General features: G+C 43.3%; 2 protein-coding genes across 2 annotated transcripts in view; both read left to right on the top strand.

Annotated features, from left to right (window-relative positions):
- The first annotated feature begins 17,882 nt into the window (after positions 1-17,882).
- LOC130684622 (collagen alpha-1(XVII) chain-like) lies at positions 17,883-20,945 on the top strand. The gene is made up of 2 exons (XM_057506208.1): positions 17,883-18,026; positions 18,944-20,945. Exons 1-2 carry the CDS (start codon positions 18,002-18,004, stop codon positions 19,264-19,266), a joined length of 348 nt encoding a protein of 115 aa, XP_057362191.1. The 5' UTR covers positions 17,883-18,001; the 3' UTR covers positions 19,267-20,945.
- Positions 20,946-21,080: 135 nt separating this feature from the next.
- The window catches only part of LOC118912926 (collagen alpha-1(XVII) chain-like), a 39,358-nt gene continuing 37,772 nt past the window's right edge, over positions 21,081-22,666 (top strand). The window contains exons 1-2 of the mRNA XM_057505380.1: positions 21,081-21,180; positions 21,971-22,039. Of these exons, the coding sequence (XP_057361363.1) occupies positions 21,096-21,180; positions 21,971-22,039 (154 nt within the window). The 5' untranslated portion in view covers positions 21,081-21,095. The remainder of the gene's footprint in view (positions 21,181-21,970; positions 22,040-22,666) is intronic.

Here is a 22,666-nt window from a genome sequence, read left to right as displayed (position 1 = left end):
ACCAAAGGTTTAGGGTTAGCTTCTTTACTATCTTACTGTCTAACTTAACTCGCTTGTTGAGCTATTATAAACACAGTCTGATGATTCTTTATTTCTCTCCCTTCTTATTCCTCCTCCTCCCTTCTTCATATGTTGGGTGTTTTGTTGTGTGCTCTTTTTAGGAGTGCTCCCATCTAGAGCAGTCTCTGTAGGATGCCCTGTAGAGGTGGTTTGTGGGAGGCAAATTCCCTCAACTTTTGCTTGTCTGGGAATTGTTTAATCCCTCCTTCATATTTAAATGATATTCGTGCTGGATACAGTAGTCTTGGTTCGAGGCCCTTCTGTTTCATTGCATTAAGTATATCATGCCATTCTCTTCTGGCCTGTAGGGTTTCTGTTGAGAAGTCTGATGATAGCCTGATGGGTTTTCCTTTGTAGGTAACCTTTTTTTTCTCTCTGGCTGCTTGTAATACTTTGTCCTTGTCTTTGATCTTTGCCATTTTAATTATTATGTGTCTTGGTGTTGCCCTCCTTGGATCCCTTGTCATGGGAGTTCTGTGTACCTCTGTGGTCTGAGAGGCCATTTATTCCCCTAGTTTGGGGAAATTTTCAGCAATTATTTCTTCAAAGACATTTTCTATCCCCTTTTCTCTCTCTACTTCTTCTGGAATACCTATGATTCTTATATTGTTCCTTTTCGATTGGTCACTCAGCTCTCTTAAAATTCTTTCATTCCTGGAGATCCTTTTATCTCTCTCTGCATCAGCTTCTCTGCGTTCCTGTTCTCTGTTTTCTAGTCCATTAATGGTCTCTTGCATCTCGTCCATTCTGTTTTGAAGTCCTTCCAGAGCTTGTTTTATTTCTGAATTCTCCTTCCTTAGTTCTTGCATATTTCTCTGCAAGTCCATCAGCATGGTTATGACTTTTGTTTTGAATTCTTTTTCAGGTAGACTGGCTAAATCTATCTCCCCAGATTCCTTCTGAGGGGAAGATGTAGCAGATGCCGAAGCTGTCTGGGTTAGTCTTGTCTGGATCATATTTTTTTGCCTTTTCATGTTGACAGGTGCTATTGACTGTCAGCTGGGAGGGCCAAAATTTTCACTTGCTACTGGCCTTTCTTTACTGGGACAACTGCGACCCCTAGTGGCTTGTGTTGGGTAATTGCGTGTAGAGTGGGTCTTTGTGTCTTGCCTGGCCGGAAGGGAGAAATTTCCCTTTCTGTGGGCGGAATTTGTCTCAGGCTGCTTCTCTGCTTTCGCAGCGCCCGGTGGGGTAATGGATGGGGGGGCTGCTTGACTGTTTGCCTCCGTGAGGGGTCTCGGAGCTGTTGCCCAGGGGGTTAGTGCACCCGGTTTTCCCTGTAATTTCCAGCTGCTGTACTGTGACCTGGGTTGTTTCCGTCAAGCTGTTAAGTCCCTGTCCCTTTAAAACTTTCAAAAAGCCCCCGCTTTTCTTTGTCACAGGGGCATCAGCTTCGGCACCCGCTCAGAGGTCTTACTCCCTGTTCCCCCAGTATCCAGGGCCCCCTGGGCACGTACTGTGTCTGCGCTCTGGCCCGGATGGCTGGGGCTGGGTGTTCGGCAGTCCTGGGCTCCGTCTCCCTCCCGCTCTGCCTATTGTTCTCCCGCCGGGAGCTGGGGGGAGGGGCGCTCGGGTCCCGCCGGGCCGGGGCTTGTATCTTACCCCTTTCACCAGTCGCTGGGTTCTCGCTGGTGTAGCTGCAGTCTGGCCACTGTCCTGCGTCTTCTGGTCTCTCTTTTAGGGCTAGTTGTGTTTGTTGTATTTTCAAAAGTATATATGTTTTTGGGAGGAGATTCCCACTGTCCTACTCACGCCGCCATGTTGGCTCCGCCTCCTGCTATGATTACTTATGGAAACAACTTTATGATGAATTCTCTTCTGAGAAAGTTCACAAGTTCTTCAAATTTATGCGCCTACCAGCAGTTTCACCAACTTCAGAATTTTGCAGTTTTTAAAAATCTTTGACAGTTTTCCTATTGCAAGGAGTATTCCAGTATGGATAGAGATTTATTAAATTCATTTTTCAATATAAATCAATTATTTATATAGTACCTCTCCTTTCACCAACTTATATAATAAATTTTCATCATGTCCTTTCTAATATGTAATCATCCTTCATTCTTGGAATAAGTCTTTATTCATTGTATATTATTCTTCAGCATAGTGTTAAACTTTTTGGCTAGTCTTTATTGTTTTGGTTTATTTTTAATATAAAATATCATTGATTATTTTGCATATGTAGCAAATTGCACAAATCAGAAGTTAATTGGAAAATTTTACAAAATCAACACACCCATTTAAACATCACCCACATCAAGTAATCAAATATTATCAGAAACCCAGGAATCTCTTGAGTCTTATTAGCTATTAATCCAATCTACTCGGATGTCCCACTGTCACCTCAAATCAGTTATAAAACTCCTCATCCATTTGTCCAGAACATTCCTCATCATCTGTCTTCAGGCTTGCCAGTAACTTCTAGTATCTTGAGACAGTCTGTGGTTCTTTTGACCACTAGCTTAAAGCCTAGGATTTTCATAGTCTGAACCTGTTCTCTGGTCTGGCCCGCACGGTACCGACTGCGCTGTTCTCCTCCAAATAATGCATCTGCCCACAGCTAAGACATAGGACCCTTTAATTAGGTTTAACTCCATTGTAGACTCTGAGACCCAGACTGATCTAGTTATGGATTTTGAAAAAGCCCTAGGTACACATTTGCAACAACAAGGATGGAGCTAGAGGGTATTATGCTCAGTGAAATAAGCCAGGTGGAGAAACACAAATATCAAATGATTTCACTCATCTGTGGAGTACACGAACAAAGAAAAAACTGAAGGAGCAAAACAGCAGCAGACTCACAGAACCCAAGAAAGGACTAATAGTTAGCAAAGGGAAAGGGACTGGAGAAGGGGGATGGGTGGGAAGGGAGGGATAAGAGGGGGGGAAAAGGGGGGGCACTATGATGAGCATGTATGAGGTGGGAGGGGACACAGGGAGGGCATGTACAACCCAGAGAAGAGAAGTAGTGATCTTATAGCATCTTACTACACTGATGGACAGTGACTGTGATGGGCTGGGGGTAGGGGGACTTGGTGATGCGGGGAGGCTAGTAAACATAATGTTCCTCATGTAATTGTAGATTGATACAAAAAAAAAAAAAGCCCTAGGTACAGTTTAGAATGTTCCAAACTGGACAGATTTGTAGATTCTCCTGCTCTAGGTATGGATCCTGATTTGATAGCCAAGCTTCTGATTTCCTTTAGGGTCCACCTTTTAGCTAATTTCTTATAAGGCTTCCTTGGGACAGAGTCCATGCTTTGTTGGCGTTACCAGCAGCCCCTCTTCTGTAAGACTGAAGTTCAGTCTTGTGTAACCCAAATGTTTGTTGCTTTAACTTGCAACATGAAATAGGAAGGAAAATGTATTTTTGCTTCAGCTCCTTCCTAAATTATCATTGTCCTTTCCTGTCATTTCCATACTGCCATAGCCACCCACTTCCCTAATGACCTCTGCCCAGAAATTCTAGCAGAGGACCCCTTCCTATTCCACTGGCCTCCCTACCATCTGCACAAGTTGAATCAGCTGAGGCCATCCTTCTACTTCATTGCATAGTTCTTTAATCTCCAGACCATCCATCACATTTGGTGGCACATGGATAAATGTCTTTATGATTAAAGAATGCTTTACTATTCAAAAGGAAATACAGCACAGGTGGTAGATTAAAACTGAAGCGTACGTATGAGTTTCCTCAGAGAGAAAACCAGAAGACCCTACACAAGGGATGACTTTGGGTGAATTCATTGTCACTGTTTAGTATGGCTCCCCTTCCCTCCCATTTATGCTTTATCTTTCCAAGTGTCGATATTTTCTCCCCTTGGAATCTCCACCCACCACTGACATCCCACAGATTGGAGGAGGCCCAGAGCTGATGAGGTCCCCCCTGGGGAATCTCCTTTGCGATATTCTAATCACTGTGAGTTGTTCATTGTACTAACAGGGCCAGGAATGAGCACACACATACTTATGTAGGCACACACCTGCCAAAATCAAATATTAATTATCAAAAACAGTAGAGTTTAAACCAATATGTCATATGCTAAAGGATCTGATTCATATGTGGATTATGAAATCGAGGTGGATTATAGCCTGCATTTTAATGGAATAAAGTGGAAGAAAGAATAAGATAGAAAAATATCACAGTGTTGCTATGATTACATAGGGAGAGAATGGATAAATTTCCCTGCAAATCAAAAGGAAGGCATATCACATTCACATATGAAAAGACTATATTGTAAAGATGATACTTTTATCAAATTTATGTGATTTCAATTAAATTCCAGTAGAGGTATTTCTTGGTGGACTAGACACAATGTCTCTAAAATATGTTTGGAAAAACACATCCTCAAAAATATCCAAGAACATAGTAAAAATAAATGACAAAGGGATTCCTTCCTTTCTTCCTTCCTCTTATACATATTACTGAATACCTATCAAGTGGTTGAAAAAACCTTGCGATAAACTGCTGTTACAAGGTCAAAATTGGGCACAGATAGGGTCTTTTCCTCATAGAGCATATAATCTAATTTCTTAGGAGACAGTATTGAGGAGAGATTAAGAGTACTGGCTTTCAAAAGGGGGAGAAGTGGGGGGAATAAAAAACGCCTCCAAGAAAGACATAGGGTATCTCACAAGACATCTTGGTCTAAAAAGATTGCTGGATATTTCATTCCCCAAGATGAGAGAAAATGTAGAGATAGTAAGTGAACATGGGCTTTGGAGTTAAACTTACCTGTGTTTGAATCCCATCTCTGCCATTAGTATCTTTCTTACTAGCTAGTTAGCTTCAGCAAGTGAATATGCTCCTCTGAGCCTCAGTTTCTTTTTCTCCAACATAAGTTTCAGAGTGGTATGAGCCTCACGGGATTAGGAATAAGTGTGATGAGGAACGTAAACTGCATGGCCAGGTACTGGCTGAAAGAAAAGGATGGAGGAGTGTGTAGATCCCTAGGTAAGTGGATGTGGAGAGAAAGATAAAAAAAACAGAGAGGTAGGTGATCTTCCAGAATTATAAGACAAAGGGAAGAAAGTGGAGCTAGTTCATCCCGAAGCTTCCCTACTCAGTAAAGAAGAGGTGAAGGTTTCCACTCCAAGGAATGTAGAAGAGGTGTGGTCAGATAGTGGAAAATTGGGTTTAAAAAAGGAGATGATATACGGGGATGAGCGGCCAGGGCAGAAACATGACATGAAATGAGAGCCTCTCTCAGGAGTCCAGGGGGCTTGGGTGAGTCATGATGAAGCAGGATTACAGAGTCCACTGTGTGGGATTTGTCCCTTTTTTTGCTCCACAACCAAGGTCTAGAACCGGAAAACAGGAAGTGAGTTTGTCCCAGCTTGAAAGAAAGCGGGAAGAATACAGGTCAGGATGTCAAGAGAGTAGGGTCACGTCAAGGGGCTAAATATAAATGTCTGACTACAGGACCCAGGCTGGGAATGCACGACAAGGCAGCGCAAGTATTAACTACTCCAGGAGGGCTGAACGTCTGTGAGAGAAATTTTCAGATAACAGCACACTTTCAGGGTTGCCTACATTAAGGTGTCCTAGAAGGAAACGAGAGAGACTGGGAGGCTTATGTATGCAGAGACCATTGGCTGCAGTGGTGGAGGCTCCCAGGCTCATGTCAAAGACAGAAGAGGTAAGTCCTCTGAGGAGCTTCAGGCCCAGAGGAGACCTGGAAGATTATCAGCCCTCAATTAAGCAAGCAAGTTCATTAGGTCATCTGGAATATGGTTGGTAATTAATCTGTTTTGCAAATGTTATTAGATATTGAAGATGCCAGTCCTCATTCTCCTGATCTACAATCAGAAACCACAAGTACAGAACCTCCAGGTCTGTCCCTGCCCGCTGGAACATAAAACATCAGAGGGGGTGGTTTGAGAGAGATCAAGCTAGGGAACACACATGGGAGCAAGTTCATGCCAAGCAAGCAGTCACTCAGCCGAGCAAGGAGCCTGCTCCCCTTCTCAAAGTGGCCCTGGCACAGATGTCAGAGAAGAGCAATTTGGCTCAAGGCTTGGTGTGACCTCAGGGTGCAGCCGCCGCACATTTCACAGCGACTTTATCCAGGTGACCTCTCCTCAGCTCTGTCGTTAGCCCAAGCTAGTGAGAGGGTCTCTCTGGCCTTCTCCTCTACCAGCAGGTTTCCCCAGAGGCTCTTTTTCCACCAACAGCTTCATTTCCTCTGCACATGAAAGTAGAGAAAACGTCCCTGCTAATACAGTTCTCCCTTTCTCCGCATGCCCACCAGCTGCGATTTGGAGAAGAAACAGAATATGTAAAGTAAGGTGTGAGAAAGTTGAGGAGATGACTTAGAAAATATCTTCTCTCTGGGTCTAAATATTTCCATCCCTGCTAAAGAGAGTTTGGCTAAAGAAATCAGCAATTTAATATAAATTCTTTACTTATATTAATATCTATTGATCCTTGCAATATCTTATGAAGTTCATGCTTTTTCTGAGGCTTACAATTCTAAGAGATGTTGAACCTAGAATTTGAACTCAGATCTCTCTGACTCATAAAAATTATAAAAATCATAAAAATTAGATCTAAATCTATAACTATTGTAAATTATGAAAATCATAAAAATTAAAACTATGTCTAAATCTAGGTCTAGGTCCTGATTCTTACATCAGGGTGATGCCGGGGTTCTTGTTCACGAAGCCGAAGAATGAGCTTCACAAACACCCAAGGTAGGAGAGGAAAGTACGGGCTTTTATTTAGAAATAAGGTGAGAGACTAGAGCTCCTGGCTCACACCAGGGGGGGACAAGAGAGCCCGTAGTGGTGTGTTGTCTAGGGGTTTTATAGGCAATTGAAGATTTTTCGAGAACATAAAAAAAAAGACTTAGGGGTGTGGACTTGCATCACCTGCCCTGTCCTCCAGGTGGGCTGGGTCATAGTCTGATTGCTGGGGTTAACAGCAGAGTCAAGGGTTATGCTGATACCCTTGCAGAACACTCAAACATTCCAGGCCAAGTTGCCCCCGGTCTTTTGACCTTTAACTGATCTCACTGAAGATGTCTATGTTCTTAGGTATCTTCCCCTAGAGAATTAGTGTGACCTTGACTTTGCATCATGCTTAACAGAGTTTCAATGGGGACTTCTTTGCCCATTGTTACATTGCTCTGACAGTAAATATTCCGCCCTGCTTTTCCCAGAGGCCCTCACCCTACTCTGACTACACCCACCGTCCCTCTCAAGGGGAGGTATACATACTTGTTATGACCCAAAACCAACAGTTCCAATTTCAACCCACTCTTTGTTCTTGAGCACATGTAACTGGGCCTGGAAGAAGAAACTAGTGAGGAAATGAAGGACTTCAGTGTGGGAGAAACTGGTCCATCCCAGGGCATCAGACAACTTGCATTATAGGGTTGTTTACATGACATATCCTGATTGTGCAGGACAGTCCTGAGTTCATACCTATTTTCTCAGAATTCTTACAAATTCTTAGTGTCCATATTCACTAATATGAATATCCCAGTTTAGATGATACATTGAAGGGAGGAGCGATCTGTGGGTAGAATGCCTGGGGTCAGCCCTGGGGAAAGACCTGATCCTAACTCCCCCTCTGAGGCAGCACTGGGGCTGTGGAATGGTTGCTGCCAGGGAAGAAAGGCTCCTGTCCCTGGTTTACTCTCCCTCTTCAGAGCAGAAGGGCCACTCAGGTCTGAATCCGTGGAGACCAGGCCAAGTTTATGGGAATGGCACCACGTCACCGCGGTGGGCTTGCTCCTATTTGGAAAGCCAGCTGTGAAATATTTTAGGAATAAACTCTCTAGAGCGTTTCCACAGGCCTCACCAAAGCAGGACGTCAGATGAGATCAAATGGCTTCCGTCCTGGGGTGGGGGCGTGGGGTGGGAGGGGGTGACCCTCCTTTTCCCGCTATCCTCCACTTTGCCACATACTGTTTTGTCAGGTAAGCAAACTTACACATCTTGGGAGAGAAGCATCTGGTTTTCTTTTACTTGTAGGAAAAAAGAGAGTCTGGGTGTGTGACTGGGTGGGAAATGTTTTGCTGAAACATAGGCCTTTGGGCTCAATATGCTAACTGGGTATCAATTGGGTATCACTCTTGGAAAAAGGAGTTACTCTGGAAAACCCTCCAACATTTGAAACTAAATGCCATGCTTTACGTATGCATTGTCAAGAAAAAGCAAAAGGGCCATTCAAAATTATTTTGAGCATAAAGAAAATCAAACAAAATGAGCAAAAGTTTATGTTTAAAGAAGTATTGTTACCCCTTTGCCTTTCCTTCAGATCCCACATCATCTTGCATGTGACCAGTCTCACTGGTTTCTACCCTTCGGTGTTTCTTTTTGCCAAATACATGCACATTTTGTTAGTCCTCCTATTTTCTAGCATCAAAGATAGAATGCTATAGGTACCTGGTTGCATTTTGCTTTTCCCAGTTTATAAATATCCTGAAAATCAGCACATATCAGTTCACAGAGACCTTCCTCTTTCTTTTATACAACTGCATAAACTTCATTGGGTGGTGTTCATTCAAACAGTCTTCTATGTAGGGGCATTTAGTTTGTTTCCAGTACTTTATGATTACAGTGAGGCAATAAAAAAGTTTAGGCATATGCATTTTTAGATTGTCGGAGGTGTATTTTCAGAAGACATTCCTTGAATTGTGATTCATAAGTCAAATGTAAATGCAAATGTAGTTTTGTTCAGTATTGCCAAATTTCACTCCATGAAGTTTGTTCCGATTTAAGCGTCTCTTTCTTGATAGTGAATCTAATAGGTGGGAAATGGTACTTCAGTATAGTTTTGATTAACATTTTTCTTATAATGAGGTTGAATATCTTTTACAGATTTAAGGGCCATTTCTGTAACTTTGGAGTGTGCGTGAATGTGTGTATATGTGTGTGTGTGTGTGTGTGAATTGTGTATGCATGTATATTGCCCATTCAGCAACTGGGCTTTGTATTTTTCCCTCAGTTTTAAATATTCTTTATGTATTAGGCATATTAGTCCTTTAACTGTGACATGGGCTGCAAATATTTTCTTCTAGTTTATCAGATACCTTTTTAGTGTATGTTTACATTTTGCCATGAAGAAGTTACTTTTATTCTTATGCAATAAAATGTATCAGTCCTTTCTGTAATTGTACTGAAATTAATGAGTCATTGTCAGAAAGTCTTTCTTACATTAAGATTAAAAATGAATTCAGTTGTGTTATATTTTAATCTTTGTATGGTTTTATTTTTTTTATCTTTATTTTTTTGAGAGGGCATCTCTCATATTTATTGATCAGATGGTCGTTAACAACAACAGAATTCTGTAAAGGGGAGTCAATGCTCAATGCACAATCATTAATCCACCCCTAGCCTAATTCTTGTCAGTCTCCAGTCTTCTGAAGCATAATTAACAAGTTCTTACATGGTGAACAAATTCTTACATAGTGAATAAGTTCTTACATGGTGAACAGTACAAGGGCAGTCATGACAGAAACTTTCGGTTTTGATTACACATTATGAACTATAAACAATCAGGTCAAATATGAATATTCGTTTGATTTTTATACTTGATTTATATGTGGATCCCACATTTCTCCCTTTATTATTATTATTTTTAATAAAATGCTGAAGTGGTAGGTAGATGTAAGATAAAGGTAGAAAACTTAGTTTAGTGTTGTAAGAGAGCAAATGTAGATGATCAGGTGTGTGCCTGTAGACTATGTGTTAATCCAAGCTAGACAAGGGCAATAAAACATCCACGTATGCAGAAGATTTCTCTCAGAACAGGGGGGGTGAGGTTCTAAGCCTCACCTCTGTTGATCCCCGATTTCTCACCTGATGGCCTCCCTGCGACTGTGCCTGTCTTAGGTTGTTCCTCCCTTGAGGAATCTTACCCGTCTCTGGCTAACCAGTCATCTTCCGGGGCCATACAGGGAAATGTAAAGTTGGTAAGTGAGAGAGAAGCCATATTGTTTGAAAAGGTTAGCTTTTTACTTCTTTGCAGATTTATGCCCTGTGGCTTCTATGCCCAGCATTTGTCTTGAGATATCTTTACCACTTGGAGGAATTATGATACTCGGTAAATTCAATATGAGGCACGAATTCTATTTAAGGGTTGTAATTAGGAAGGAAGAAGAAAAGCTATAAAGGTAGCAGATGGAAGAAAACATGGGAAGATTGATTATTTCTTTGACATATCTTCTTGTAGAGTAACTTAAGCATGTATAGGTTTTAAACTACTAATTAAATTGCACACACACATTAACATAATAGGAATACAGTTACATATCCAAAGCAGATCTATAATTACCAGCCATCTCCAGTGAAGCCACGAAAACCAGTTAGGCACCCTAGGCATTTGTGAAAATTTGTCTATGAAATGATGGATATTGTCCAACTGTACTTGAAGAGTCTGAGAGAAATCAGACAAATTAAAACAGCCCATTCCTGGGAACTGTTCACATCTCATATGTTCTTTTAACAGTAGATAGTCTGTAGTTGTGAGATTTTGGAGCGCTACAACTTGCACTTCTCCTAGTTCTTGGTTGAGTTCCAACAGTGTAGATCCAGTCAAATTTGTTGTTTTACTGTATGTACAGGCCAGCTTAGATATCTCCTTCCTCATTCCCATGGCAAGTCCAGGAACCAGTGAGATGAATGCAGCTACAACTGCAGCATCGCCTGGATCTTTGTTGAGGTTTTTTGATGATCATCCCCTGGTATGACTCTTCCAGAGAGTGCTGATGTTGGAAGTTCTTCTTCATATCGTATCTTAGTTCATTTTCTGGGTAGCCAAATTAGTCTTTGATCCTCTGTATAAGCACAAACAGACCCTTTGCCCACACTTTGATATGCCCTTTATACCCTTGTGTAGAACTCATTGGAGGTCACCACACAGGAACTGCTTTTTTTTTTTTAAGAGAAAGGAATATTATTAGAAAAGTGTACCTCCATAGCCGATCATCTGACACCCTTTAAGTGATCAAAATTAAGGATAGTTAAAGCATGCATTAATCATTGATTTACAGTTAGTTTTATCCTATTGTGGAGTAACCCCCCTTTTCTTTCTTTCTTTTTTTTTTTTGTTATCTTTAATCTACACTTACATGAAGAATATTATGTTTACTAGGCTCTTCCCTGTACCAGGTCCCCGCTATAAACCCCTTTACAGTCACTGTCCATCAGCATAGCTAAATGTTGTAGAATCACTACTTGTCTTCTCTGTGTTGTACAGCCCTCCACTTTCTCCCACACCCTACTATGCATGCTGATCTTAATAACCCCTTCTTCCTCCTCCTCCCCCCTTATCCCTCCCTTCCCACGCATCTGCCCCAGTCCCTTTCCCTTTGGTAACTGTTAGTCCATTCTTGGGTTCTGTGATTCCGCTGCTGTTTTGTTCCTTCAGTTTTTCCTTTGTTCTTATACTCCACAGATGAGTGAAATCATTTGGTATTTCTCTTTCTCTGCTTGGCTTATTTCACTGAGCATAATACCCTCCAGCTCCATCCATGTTGCTGCAAATGGTAGGATTTGCCCTCTTATGGCTGAGTAGTATTCCATTGTGTATATGTACCACATCTTCTTTATCCATTCATCTACCAATGGACATTTAGGTTGCTTCCAATTCTTGGCTATTGTAAATAGTGCTGTGATAAACATAGGGGTGCATCTGTCTTTCTCAAACTTGATCGCTGCGTTCTTAGGGTAAATTCCTAGGAGTGAGGAGTGCAATTCCTGGGTTAAATGGTAAGTCTGTTTTGAGCATTTTGATGTACCTTCATACTGCTTTCCACAATGGTTGAACTAACTTACATTCCCACCAGCAGTGTAGGAGGGTTCCCCTTTCTCCACAGCCTCGCCAACATTTGTTGTTGTTTGTCTTTTGGATGGCAGCCATCCTTACTGGTGTGAGGTGACACCTCATTGTAGTTTTAATTTGCATTTCTCTGATAATTAGCGATGTGGAGCATCTTTTCATGTGTCTGTTGGCCATCTGTATTTCTGTTTTGGAGAACTGTCTGTTCAGTTCCTCTGCCCATTTTTTAATTGGGTTATTTGTGTTTTGTTTGTTGAGGCATGTGAGCTCTTTATATATTCTGGACGTCAAGCCTTTATTGAATGTGTCATTTTCAAATATATTCTCCCATACTGTAGGGTTCCTTTTTGTTCTATTGATGGTGTCTTTTGCTGTACAGAAGCTTTTCAGCTTAATATAGTCCCACTTATTCATTTTTGCTGTTGTTTTCCTTGCCCGGGGAGATATGTTCAAGAAGAGGTCACTCATGTTTATGTCTAAGAGGTTTTTGCCTATGTTTTCTTCCAAGAGTTTAATGGTTTCATGACTTACATTCAGGTCTTTGATCCATTTTCAGTTTACTTTTGTATATGGGGTTAGACAATGGTCCAGTTTCATTCTCCTACATGTAGTTGTCCAGTTTTGCCAGCACCATCTGTTGAAGAGACTGTCATTTCGCCATTGTATGTCCATGGCTCCTTTATCAAATATTAATTGACCATACATGTCTGGGTTAATGTCTGGATTCTCTAGTCTGTTCCATTGGTCTGTGGCTCTGCTCTTGTGCCAGTAACAAATTGTCTTGATTACTGTGGCTTTATAGTAGAGCTTGAAGTTGGGGAGTGAGATCCCCCCTACTTTATTCTTCTTTCTCAGGATTGCTTTGACTATTCAGGGTCTTTGGTGTTTCCATATGAATTTTTGAATTATTTGTTCCAGTTCATTGAAGAATGTTGCTGGTAGTTTCATAGGGATTGCATCAAATCTGTATATTGCTTTGGGCAGGATGGCCATTTTGACGATATTAATTCTTCCTAGCCACGAGCATGGGATGAGTTTCCATTTGTTAGTGTCCCCTTTAATTTCTCTTAAGAGTGACTTGTAGTTTTCAGAGTATAGGTCATTCACTTCTTTGGTTAGATTTATTCCTAGGTATTTTATTCTTTTTGATGCAATTGTGAATGGAATTGTTTTCCTGATTTCTCTTTCTATTGGTTCATTGTTAGTGTATAGGAAAGCTACAGATTTCTGTGTGTTGATTTTGTATCCTGCAACTTTGCTGTGTTCTGATATCAGTTCTAGTAGTTTTGGAGTGGAGTCTTTAGGGTTTTTTATGTACAATATCATGTCATCTGCAAATAGTGACAGTTTAACTTCTTCTTTACCAATCTGGATTCCTTGTATTTCTTTGTTTTGTCTAATTGCCATGGTAGGACCTCCAGTACTATGTTGAATAACAGTGGGGAGAGTGGGCATCCCTGTCTAGTTCCTGATCTCAGAGGAAAAGCCTTCAGCTTCTCGCTGTTCAGTATAATGTTGGCTGTGGGTTTATGATATATGGCCTTTATGATGTTGAGGTACTTGCCCTCTATTCCCATTTTGCTGAGAGTTTTTATCATGAATGGATGTTGAACTTTGTCAAATGCTTTTTCAGCATCTATGGAGGTGATCATGTGGTTTTTCTCTTTCTTTTTGTTGATGTGGTGGATGATGTTGATGGACTTTCGAATGTTGTACCATCCTTGCATCCCTGGGATGAATCCCACTTGGTCATGGTGTATGATCCTTTTGATGTATTTATGAATTCGGTTTGCTAATATTTTATTAAGTATTTTTGCATCTACATTCATCAGGGATATTGGTCTGTAATTTTCTTTTTTGGCGGGGTCTTTACCTGGTTTTGGTATTAGGGTGATGTTGGCTTCATAGAATGAGTTTGGGAGTATTCCCTCCTCTTCTATTTTTTGGAAAACTTTAAGGAGAATGGGTATTATGTCTTCTCTGTGTGTCTGATAAAATTCCGAGGTAAATCTTTCCGGCCCAGGTGTTTTGTTCTTGGGTAGTTTTTTGATTACCGTTTCAATTTCTTTGCTCGTAATTGGTTTGTTTAACTTTTGTGTTTCTTCCTTGGTCAGTCTTGGGAGGTTGTATTTTTCTAGGACGTTGTCCATTTCTTCTAGGTTTTCCAGCTTCTTAGCATATAGGTTTTCATAGTATTCTCGAATAATTCTTTGTATTTCTGTGGGGTGCATCGTGATTTTTCCTTTCTTATTTCTGATTCTATTGATGTGTGTTGACTCTCCTTTTCTCTTAATAAGTCTGGCTAGAGGCTTATCTATTTTGTTTATTTTCTCAACGAACCAGCTCTTGGTTTCATTGATTTTTTCTATTGTTCTATTCTTCTCAATTTAATTTATTTCTTCTCTGACCTTTATTATGTCCCTTCTTCTGCTGATTTTAGGCCTCATTTGTTCTTCTTTTTCCAATTTTGATAACTGTGCCTTTTGACTATTCATTTGGTATTGTTCCTCCTTCTTTAAATATGCCTGGATTGCTATATACTTTCCTCTAAAGACTGCTTTCACTGCGTCCCACAGAAGGTGGGGCTTTGTATTGTTGTTTTCATTTGTTTCCATATATTGCTTGATCTCTATTTTAATTTGGTCGTTGGTCCATTGATTATTTAGGAGCATGTTGTTAAGCCTCCATGTGTTTGTCAGCCTTTTTGCTTTCTTTGTACAATTTATTTCTAGTTTTATACCTTTGTGGTCTGAAAAGTTGGTTGGTAGAATTCCAATCTTTTTGAATTTACTGAGGCTCTTTTTATGGCCTAGTATTCTGGAGAATGTTCCATGTGCACTGGAGAAGAATGTGTATCCTGTTGCTTTTGGATGTAGAGTTCTATAGATGTCTATTAGGTCCATCTGCTGTAGTGTGTTGTTCAGTGCCTCGGTGTCCTTACTTATTTTCTGTCTGGTGGATATATCCTTTCGAGTGAGTGGTGTGTTGAAGTCTCCAAAAATGAATGCATTGCATTCTATTTCCTCCTTTAATTCTGTTAGTATTTGTTTTACATATGCTGGTGCTCTTGTATTGGGTGCATATATGTTTATAATGGTTATATCCTCTTGTTGGACTGACCCCTTTATCATTATGTAATGTCCTTCTTTATCTCTTGTTACTTTCTTTGTTTTGAAGTCTATTTTGTCTGATACTAGTACTGCAACACCTGCTTTTTTCTCCCTGTTGTTTTCATGAAATATCTTTTTCCATCCCTTGACTTTTAGTCTGTGCATGTCTTTGGGTTTAAGGTGAGTCTCTTGTAAGCAGCATATAGATTGTTCTTGCTTTTTTATCCATTCTATTACTCTGTGTCTGTTCAGTCCATTTACATTTAGGGTATTTATTGAAAGATATGTACTCATTGCCATTGCAGGCTTTAAGTTTGTGGTTACCAAAGGTTCAAGGTTAGCTTCTTTACTACTTTACTGTCTAACTTAACTTGCTTATTGAGCTACTATAAACACTGTCTGATGATTCTTTATTTCTCTCCCTTCTTATTCCTCCTCCTCCATTCTTCATGTGTTCGGTGTTTTGTTCTGTGCCCTTTTTATGAGTGCTCCCATCTAGAGCAGTCCCTCTAAAATACCCTGTAGAGGTGGTTTATGGGGGGCAAATTCCCTCAACTTTTGCTTTTCTGGGAATTGTTTAATCCCTCTATTATATTTAAATGAGAGTTGTGCTGGATACAGTATCCTTGGTTCATGGCCCTTTGGTTTCATTGCATTAAATATATCATGCCATTCTCTTCTGGCCTGTAAGGTTTCTGTTGAGAAGTCTGATGATAGCCTGATGGGTTTTCCTTTGTAGGTGACCTTTTTTCTCTCTCTGGCTGCCTTTAATACTCTGTCCTTGTCCTTGATCTTTGCCATTTAAATTACTATGTGTCTTGGCGTTGTACTCTTTGGGTCCCTTCTGGTGGGAGTTCTGTGTGCTTCCATAGTCTGAGCAACTATTTCCTCCCCCAGTTTGGGGAATTTCTCAGCAATTATTTCTTTAAAGACACTTTCTATCACTTTTCCTCTCTCTTCTTCTTCTGGTAACCTTATAACATGGATATTCTTCCTTTTGGATTGGTCACACAGTTCTCTTAGTATTGTTTCATTTCTAGAGATCCTTTTATCTCTCTCTGCATCAGCTTCTATGCATTCCTGTTCTCTGGTTTCCAGTCCATTAATGGCCTCTTGCATCCCATCAATTCTGCTTTTAAGTCATTCCAGAGATTGTTTTATTTCTGTAATCTTCCTCTGCACTTGCTCCTTTAGCTCTTGCATATTTCTCTGCAGATCCATCAGCATGTTTATGATTTTTATTTTGAATTCTTTTTCAGGGAGGCTGTCAACCTGAGATTTTATCAGAACATCCCCATTTGGGTATGGGGAAAGGACATCTCTTTCTAAGGAGCACTTGTTCTGGGCACACCAGGATTTCCTGTTCCCAGCACACAGAGATTTCAGAGCAGCCTAAAGATGCATCCGCTGCTCAGAGCTCTAATCAGACACTATGATCAACACTCTTTCATTCACAGCCTTCTCAATCCCTTCCTTTATACAGAAAGTGAAATCGGAGTCCGACTGCAGAGTGGGTCCCCGTCTACACGATAAAGTGGTCACTGTCTTGCTGAAAAGAAAGGATCCAGGAATCCATGGCTACTTCTGTGTGTGTGTGTGTGTGTGTGTATATGTGTGCGCGTGCGTGTATGTGTAGTCACCCAGTCATCAAACGTCCCTAAGGGCCTTCTGTGAGAGGAAGCCTGGGCTAGGTGCTGGGGGCAAGGGGCTGAGGAAGTCACGGTCCCTGCTGCTCAGTAGTTCACTACTCTCAGGGGACAGTAAACCAACCGAGCATGACCGTGCAGATGCCGGGGGAGCAGAGGTTGAGAGAGGCCTTCCTGCGTTAGTGTCACCTGAAGGGTGGGTCACTCAGGCTCAGAGGGGGGAGCTGGTGGGAGACACTGGAGGAACATGTGATGAGACAGTGGAGGAATGTTCAGTGTGGCTAAAGGAAAAGGGTCAAGAGGGGACCTGATGGGATAGTTAAGATTAGCGAGGGGCCAGAAGTAGACTGTGAGATTTTGAACTTTATCTCAAATGCCAGAGACTAACCAGTCTCTGTCCATTGACTATATTAGATTCATTTATTTGACAATTTGAAATGAGCCCAACGGTTAGGGCAAGTGCCAGGTACAAAGGGTAGGAGGAGAAAGAGTTGGGCCTGCAGCTCGGAAATCAGACTGGGCTCACCTGAAGAGCTCAGGGCCAGGGACTGCGGGCCTCACTGGAGGCCTGACACCACCTCACCTGAGGCCTTCCAGGTGTAGCAGGCATGAACCCACGGGAGGGAGCTTTCAGGGGCAGGAGGGGCCTGGGCACTCCTCTGGCACGGGTTGTCTGCCAATCTGTTCATGTCCTCCTGTGCACCGCCCTTGCTCCCTGCCTCCCTCCTCTCCTGTTTCCACGTTGGGAGGCACAGGCAGCTTGCTCCACTAGGTCACCTCATTGCAAATAACAGCAGCCAAATGGACTGGAAATTAACTCACAAGAAGTATCACGATGTTCCTTTTGACACTCCAGAGCATAGCACCTGAGGTGGCACATGCAGAGGATGAGACCACAGTTGAACCATTTGTCTTAAGGGGTCTGGTTCTGTATATGTCCCAGGTATAAATGATCCCCTCAGCCCCCCAATCCAGGATGACAAGGTCTTCTAGCCACAAAGAATGATCTCTGTGGTGTCTGATGAGGCATAATTAGAAAATATCTACCAAGGACTCTGACCTCCTTGCAGAGGCACTGTATTTATGAGGCCATTAATATTACAAAGTATCAGGTTGGTAAGTGCTATATAAAAATGCAAAAATTACAAGGCTAACCCAAAATGTCCCAGCGTGTGAAGCAGATGCCATCCTCCCCAGTATTCAGAGTGCTATAAATGTCCCTCCCACTGCAGTTTGATTCAGGGTAGAAACGTCCTAATAGACGATCTGGGGGTTCTTCCACAGGGACAGAATTGGGTGATGTTAAGCGTTTGCTCAAGGGGAGCCGATGAGCAAGTGTGAGCCCCACCCAGAATTGCTCCAACACACTCCCCATCCCCAAGAAAGGCACCGTGGAGACCAAAATGGTGACAGCAAGCTCCCAGTCAGGTAAGCCGCTGGGCCTCAGGGTGCCATGGCGGGAAGGGAAGCCAGTGACAGATTTGCCCAGGAATTCAGCTGCACCCTGGAGGCCTCCAGGCTCTGGCAGCGACTTGGCGCAGGCACTGCGCACTTGCTCTTCATGCGGCGGGAGAATGTGGCCTGGCCCTTCCTCGTTCTCTCTGGCCACCAGTCCCGTGTGCACGCTGTAGTCAGGCTCTGGATCCTAGGGAGTCTTTCCCAGGAGACTGCTGACATCTGTCTTGGCCAGGTTTTTAAATATAAAACCAAAACCTCAAGGTACTTGACGACCTGTTTGGGCTCCCTCTCATACGGTGAATAAGAGAACGGGCTTCAGATCTGAAGAAGCTCCAAAACCCCCTCTTGGGGGCAGAGCATCCCTTGGGTCTGGTTCACACATAGGAATGTTTAAGGAGGGTATCGCCGGAGAAGGCTGTCGCCTGCGCAGTGTGGCCTGGAACCAGGGGCTTCCCTACCTGCTCTGGCAGTAAGCCTGGGATTCCACTGTGAGGGACTCACTACAGGGGCCTCTTTCACGGCTTCCTAGCATCTCTGAAAGTGGAGTCATATCTGAAAGATAAGAGAGTGAGGACACTGGTAGTAACAGCAGACCAGGACATGGACAGGGGGCTTAGAAGGAGGAATGGGTACACCCAGAGCAAAATTTACTACTTTAAATTTTTAAGAGCCAACAAGAGTGTGTGATCTCAGAGATCACGTTTTCCCAGCCCCAAGATTTCAGACAGCAGTGAGATGACCGACTGCTGCGGTTTGCCCTGGACTGGAGGGAGTTTCTCCAAGGCTAAAATCCAAGGAAGTCCCAGCAAACCAGTCCAGCTAGGCTCCCCCAGCACAGAGTGCTGATCTGCCCCTCACTGGGTGTGGGTGCGCATGTCTATTCCCAGTGTCAGGCACCTACGACGCCACCATCCTGGATGCCAACCTTCCCTCCCACGTGTGGTCCTCCACCTTGCCAGCGGGGTCCTCCATGGGTGCCTGTCACAACAACGTGACGACCCAGAGCTCGTCCCTCCTCAACACCAATGCCTATTCTGCAGGATCAGGTATGTGGCTTGGGGCACATCCCCTCACACCCCTGAACCCTCCACACCTTTGCCTGGAGCAGAATGACCCTTCTGGTGTTTCCCATCTCCAAGGCTTCCTAGAGGGACTTTCTGTGTCCGAACATCCCAAGACTTCTCACTGGAACTTCAGTTCAATTCTCTAAGGTGTTTATTTTAGTAGGTCCCCTACAGAAAGGACTATCTAATACAGTGTATCAAAAAACATGTAATGGGAAAGAACACGAAAATGGATGCAAGGAACCTAGTTTGACTCCCTGTGAACAAACTGTGTGACCTTGAGCAAGTCAGTTATCCTCCAGGCTTTAAGTGCCTTCTTTGTTAAATGGTCTCCAGCAGGAGGGTCTTTGGCTAGACCCAGTGTCCACTCCGGGCCTGACCAACCTACGACCTATGTCCTCCCCTTGGTCATGACCCAAGGCACAGCACAGACTAATATTTGTTTCTCTGCCACTAGGCAAGATCCTAAGATTTTCCTAAAAACAGAAATTTAACTAAAAAAAAAAAAAGCCACCTTGGCATTTCTTCTGGGGCTTCTCTGGTGCCCCCTGTTCTGGGCTAGACGGGCGTCCCACAACCCTTCCTTCCCCTCTGCAATCTTTGGGGTTCCAAATGACATGGTGTCCTGCTCCTCTACTCTGCAACCCGGACTCAGCACCAGCTCCTCAGGTCAGTGCTCACCAGCTTGAATGACTTTTCCAGGCGGCTCGCTTACAAATATAGTGATGCTCCCTTCTGGGGAGGAAAACAGAATGGATTCTACAGCAGATGTCGTTTCTGCCCAAGAGCATAAGGGCTTTCCTCCGTGCACATGGTAACACAGAAGCCAAACTGACGTAAGGCACAGGGCCTGCCCTCAATACAGACAGAGCTCAGCCCCGAGGGAAAGGTCTACGGGGGAGGCAGCCAGAGATCTCACTTATGCGTTTATTCTGTTCTGGTCCATTCATTTTCTGTGCGAGGTGGAGAAATGAAAGCAAAGGGCTCAGAACATTTTCAGGTGAAAAGCGTCTTTAAATTAGAAGGATCCTATTTCAGATCTCATTGTAAGCAGTGGCACTCACATAATGCTACTACTTAGCTTCCGATGCAAACGTACGACCATTTTAAAGAAACATTTAGTCACTCAACTTCCACATACATCAAATTAGCCTCTCTGTAAATAAATTACCAGCCCACACCTTCTTTTAAAGAAACATGACTCGTCCCTGATAGTGTGACTAATAAACATAAGGATATGGGCCATCTTCATGTACTTTGCTGGCCTGCAAATGCAAATGAGCACCCTAATTTTTCACACCTGCAGTTGACTACAGTCCCACCAAACCCCGAAGACACTCGGTTTATGCTTCGCTTCTTCTGCCTTTGCTACTTGCTGTTCTCTGCAAATTCCTGAATGAGGAACATGGGCTGATATTGGATCCATGATCTTGAAGGGATGGAATAAGAGGAGCTGGTAACTAGACAAGACTTGACATTGTACAAAACAAACCAATAACCAGCCTTTGAAATAATAATGGTGGTGAGGGGAGTTTTATGTGTTTGAGTCAAAAGAAGGAAGAATTCAAGAGAAAACTAACAATTCTGTGCCTCTCATCCCTGTTGTGTCTGTATCCTATGCCTACAGTTCCCACATTGTGAACCAAGGCACCGCAGGGGGCCTCAGGGAACCCCTGGCATATTTTTCAATTTCAAGGGATACAGAGACATCTGTAATCCACATGTGTAAACTACTGCTATTAAAGTTGTGTAGACCTAATTATACACTCAATAAATGGAACTCTTAGTAACTTTTAGCTTGGGGAGGGTAGGTGGGGTATAAAAAATTACTGGGTCAGGATTAATGAAGACTGGCAAAGTTTGGGAATCTCTGTCATATCCAAAGGCATTTATCATGAAAGTAGCTTTGGTGGCTCCTGGGGGGCTGCCTTAAGCTGAGGGGCCCCCTCTCTGCACCTGTCCTCACCTGTCCTCAATGCCTTTCACAGTGTTTGGCTTGCAGAACAATCTGGCCCCCAGCTCATCTGCTCTGTCCCACGGTACTGCCATCGCCTCCACAGGTCTGTAGCCGAGGTTTAGGGCGTCAGGGCCAGGAAGTAATGCCTCTTTGCAGCTATAACTCACAGTACCCCTTTCCAGCACCTACATTAGAGAGATGAAAATGTCCCTAAAAATTAGTCGACCTTTGCCACCACCGAAGTAGCTCCCCACCCTACAACCTGGAGATGCCAACCTTGATCATTTGCTGGCTCAGACATGAGGGAAACTCACAGGGGAGCCTGTGCTGTGTGTGTGTGTCGGGGTGTGACCTGTGTATCCCATGTCTCATTGCTATCCCTGACAGCCCACTGTCACTGCAAACCAAATCTGGCTGATTTCATGGTGCGCTCCCACTGCAAACCTACCTGGGGGGCCGGTGGGGGAGAGCAGAAGGGGCCGGAGCCTCAGCCTTTGCCCTCACCTTGTGTCGGTGGAGCAGAAAATCTAACACCCATGAAACAAGCAGGGGGCCCTGTAAGACAACATGAATCAAATCTTACAGAGTAGGTGTTAGGGCTGTACGACCTCAGAAGGGAAGGAGATGTGGGAAGGCCTAGGAGGACTTCATGGAGGAGGTGGACTTTAGCAAGAGTTCTAGAATGATGAATATACCAAAGAAATTTCTATCTAAACTCATTGCTGCACACATGACTGGAGTTGATTTCATTATTATGATGATGATTCATTATTATCAATTTCCTCTTGCTGGAGGAGGCTGCCTGTCTACCAGGGCTGGTCAGGCTGCTGCTAAGCTTCTTGGAGCCACCCTCCCATGCTGGCCCTGCTCACTTAGTGGTTCCTTTCTTGCAGCATATGGTGTGAAGAAAGACATGCCCCAGAGCCCTACCGTTGTGAGCACCGGCGTGTCCACCTCTCAGGGTGAGTGCTGTCCCCAGCTGCAGAAGTCAGGGTGGTGCAGAGAGAGAATTGCTCCTGGTGACCCATAGCACGTGGGAGGGGGAGATATAACCTCCTGGTGGTCTTAGGTTGCAAATGCAACTCACCCCAATGACCTCATGGTTGTCTCCATGACTGAGCAGAGAGAGCATGTCCCTGACCTTACTTTGGCCTTCCTGTCCAAGGAAAGCAGGAAGCTCGACCGTGCACACTACATAGGGCCAGGCACATACACCCAGCCCCCACCTTCCTGTGGAAGCCCCTGACCTGCTCCCGTCACGTTACCCATCACAGCAGCCAGGGAGCCCCTCAGAAGCTGCAGCACCTCCCTACGTTCTGTAGGATCTTTATCAACTTGGGCTCGTGGCACACGGAGGGCTTTTTCCTCCTTTGCTCTGATCCTGCTGTGTTTCTTTCCATTTAACAATTCATTCATTCAAAAAGTATTTACTGAGCACCTGCTTTGGATACACACAGTGTTCTAAGTGCCCCAAGTACAGACATGATCAAAGCATGCTAGAGTCCTGTTCTCACCTGGCTGATAATTCCAGTGCAGACAGGTAAACAAGTAGACAAAGTACGAGTGAATAACAGAAAATGACACATATT

This window comes from Manis pentadactyla, chromosome 8 (genome assembly GCF_030020395.1).
Source record: "Manis pentadactyla isolate mManPen7 chromosome 8, mManPen7.hap1, whole genome shotgun sequence".
Lineage (NCBI taxonomy): Eukaryota > Metazoa > Chordata > Mammalia > Pholidota > Manidae > Manis > Manis pentadactyla.
The sequence above is the reverse complement of the archived record's forward strand: the minus strand, read 5'-3'. Positions and strand labels throughout refer to the sequence as shown.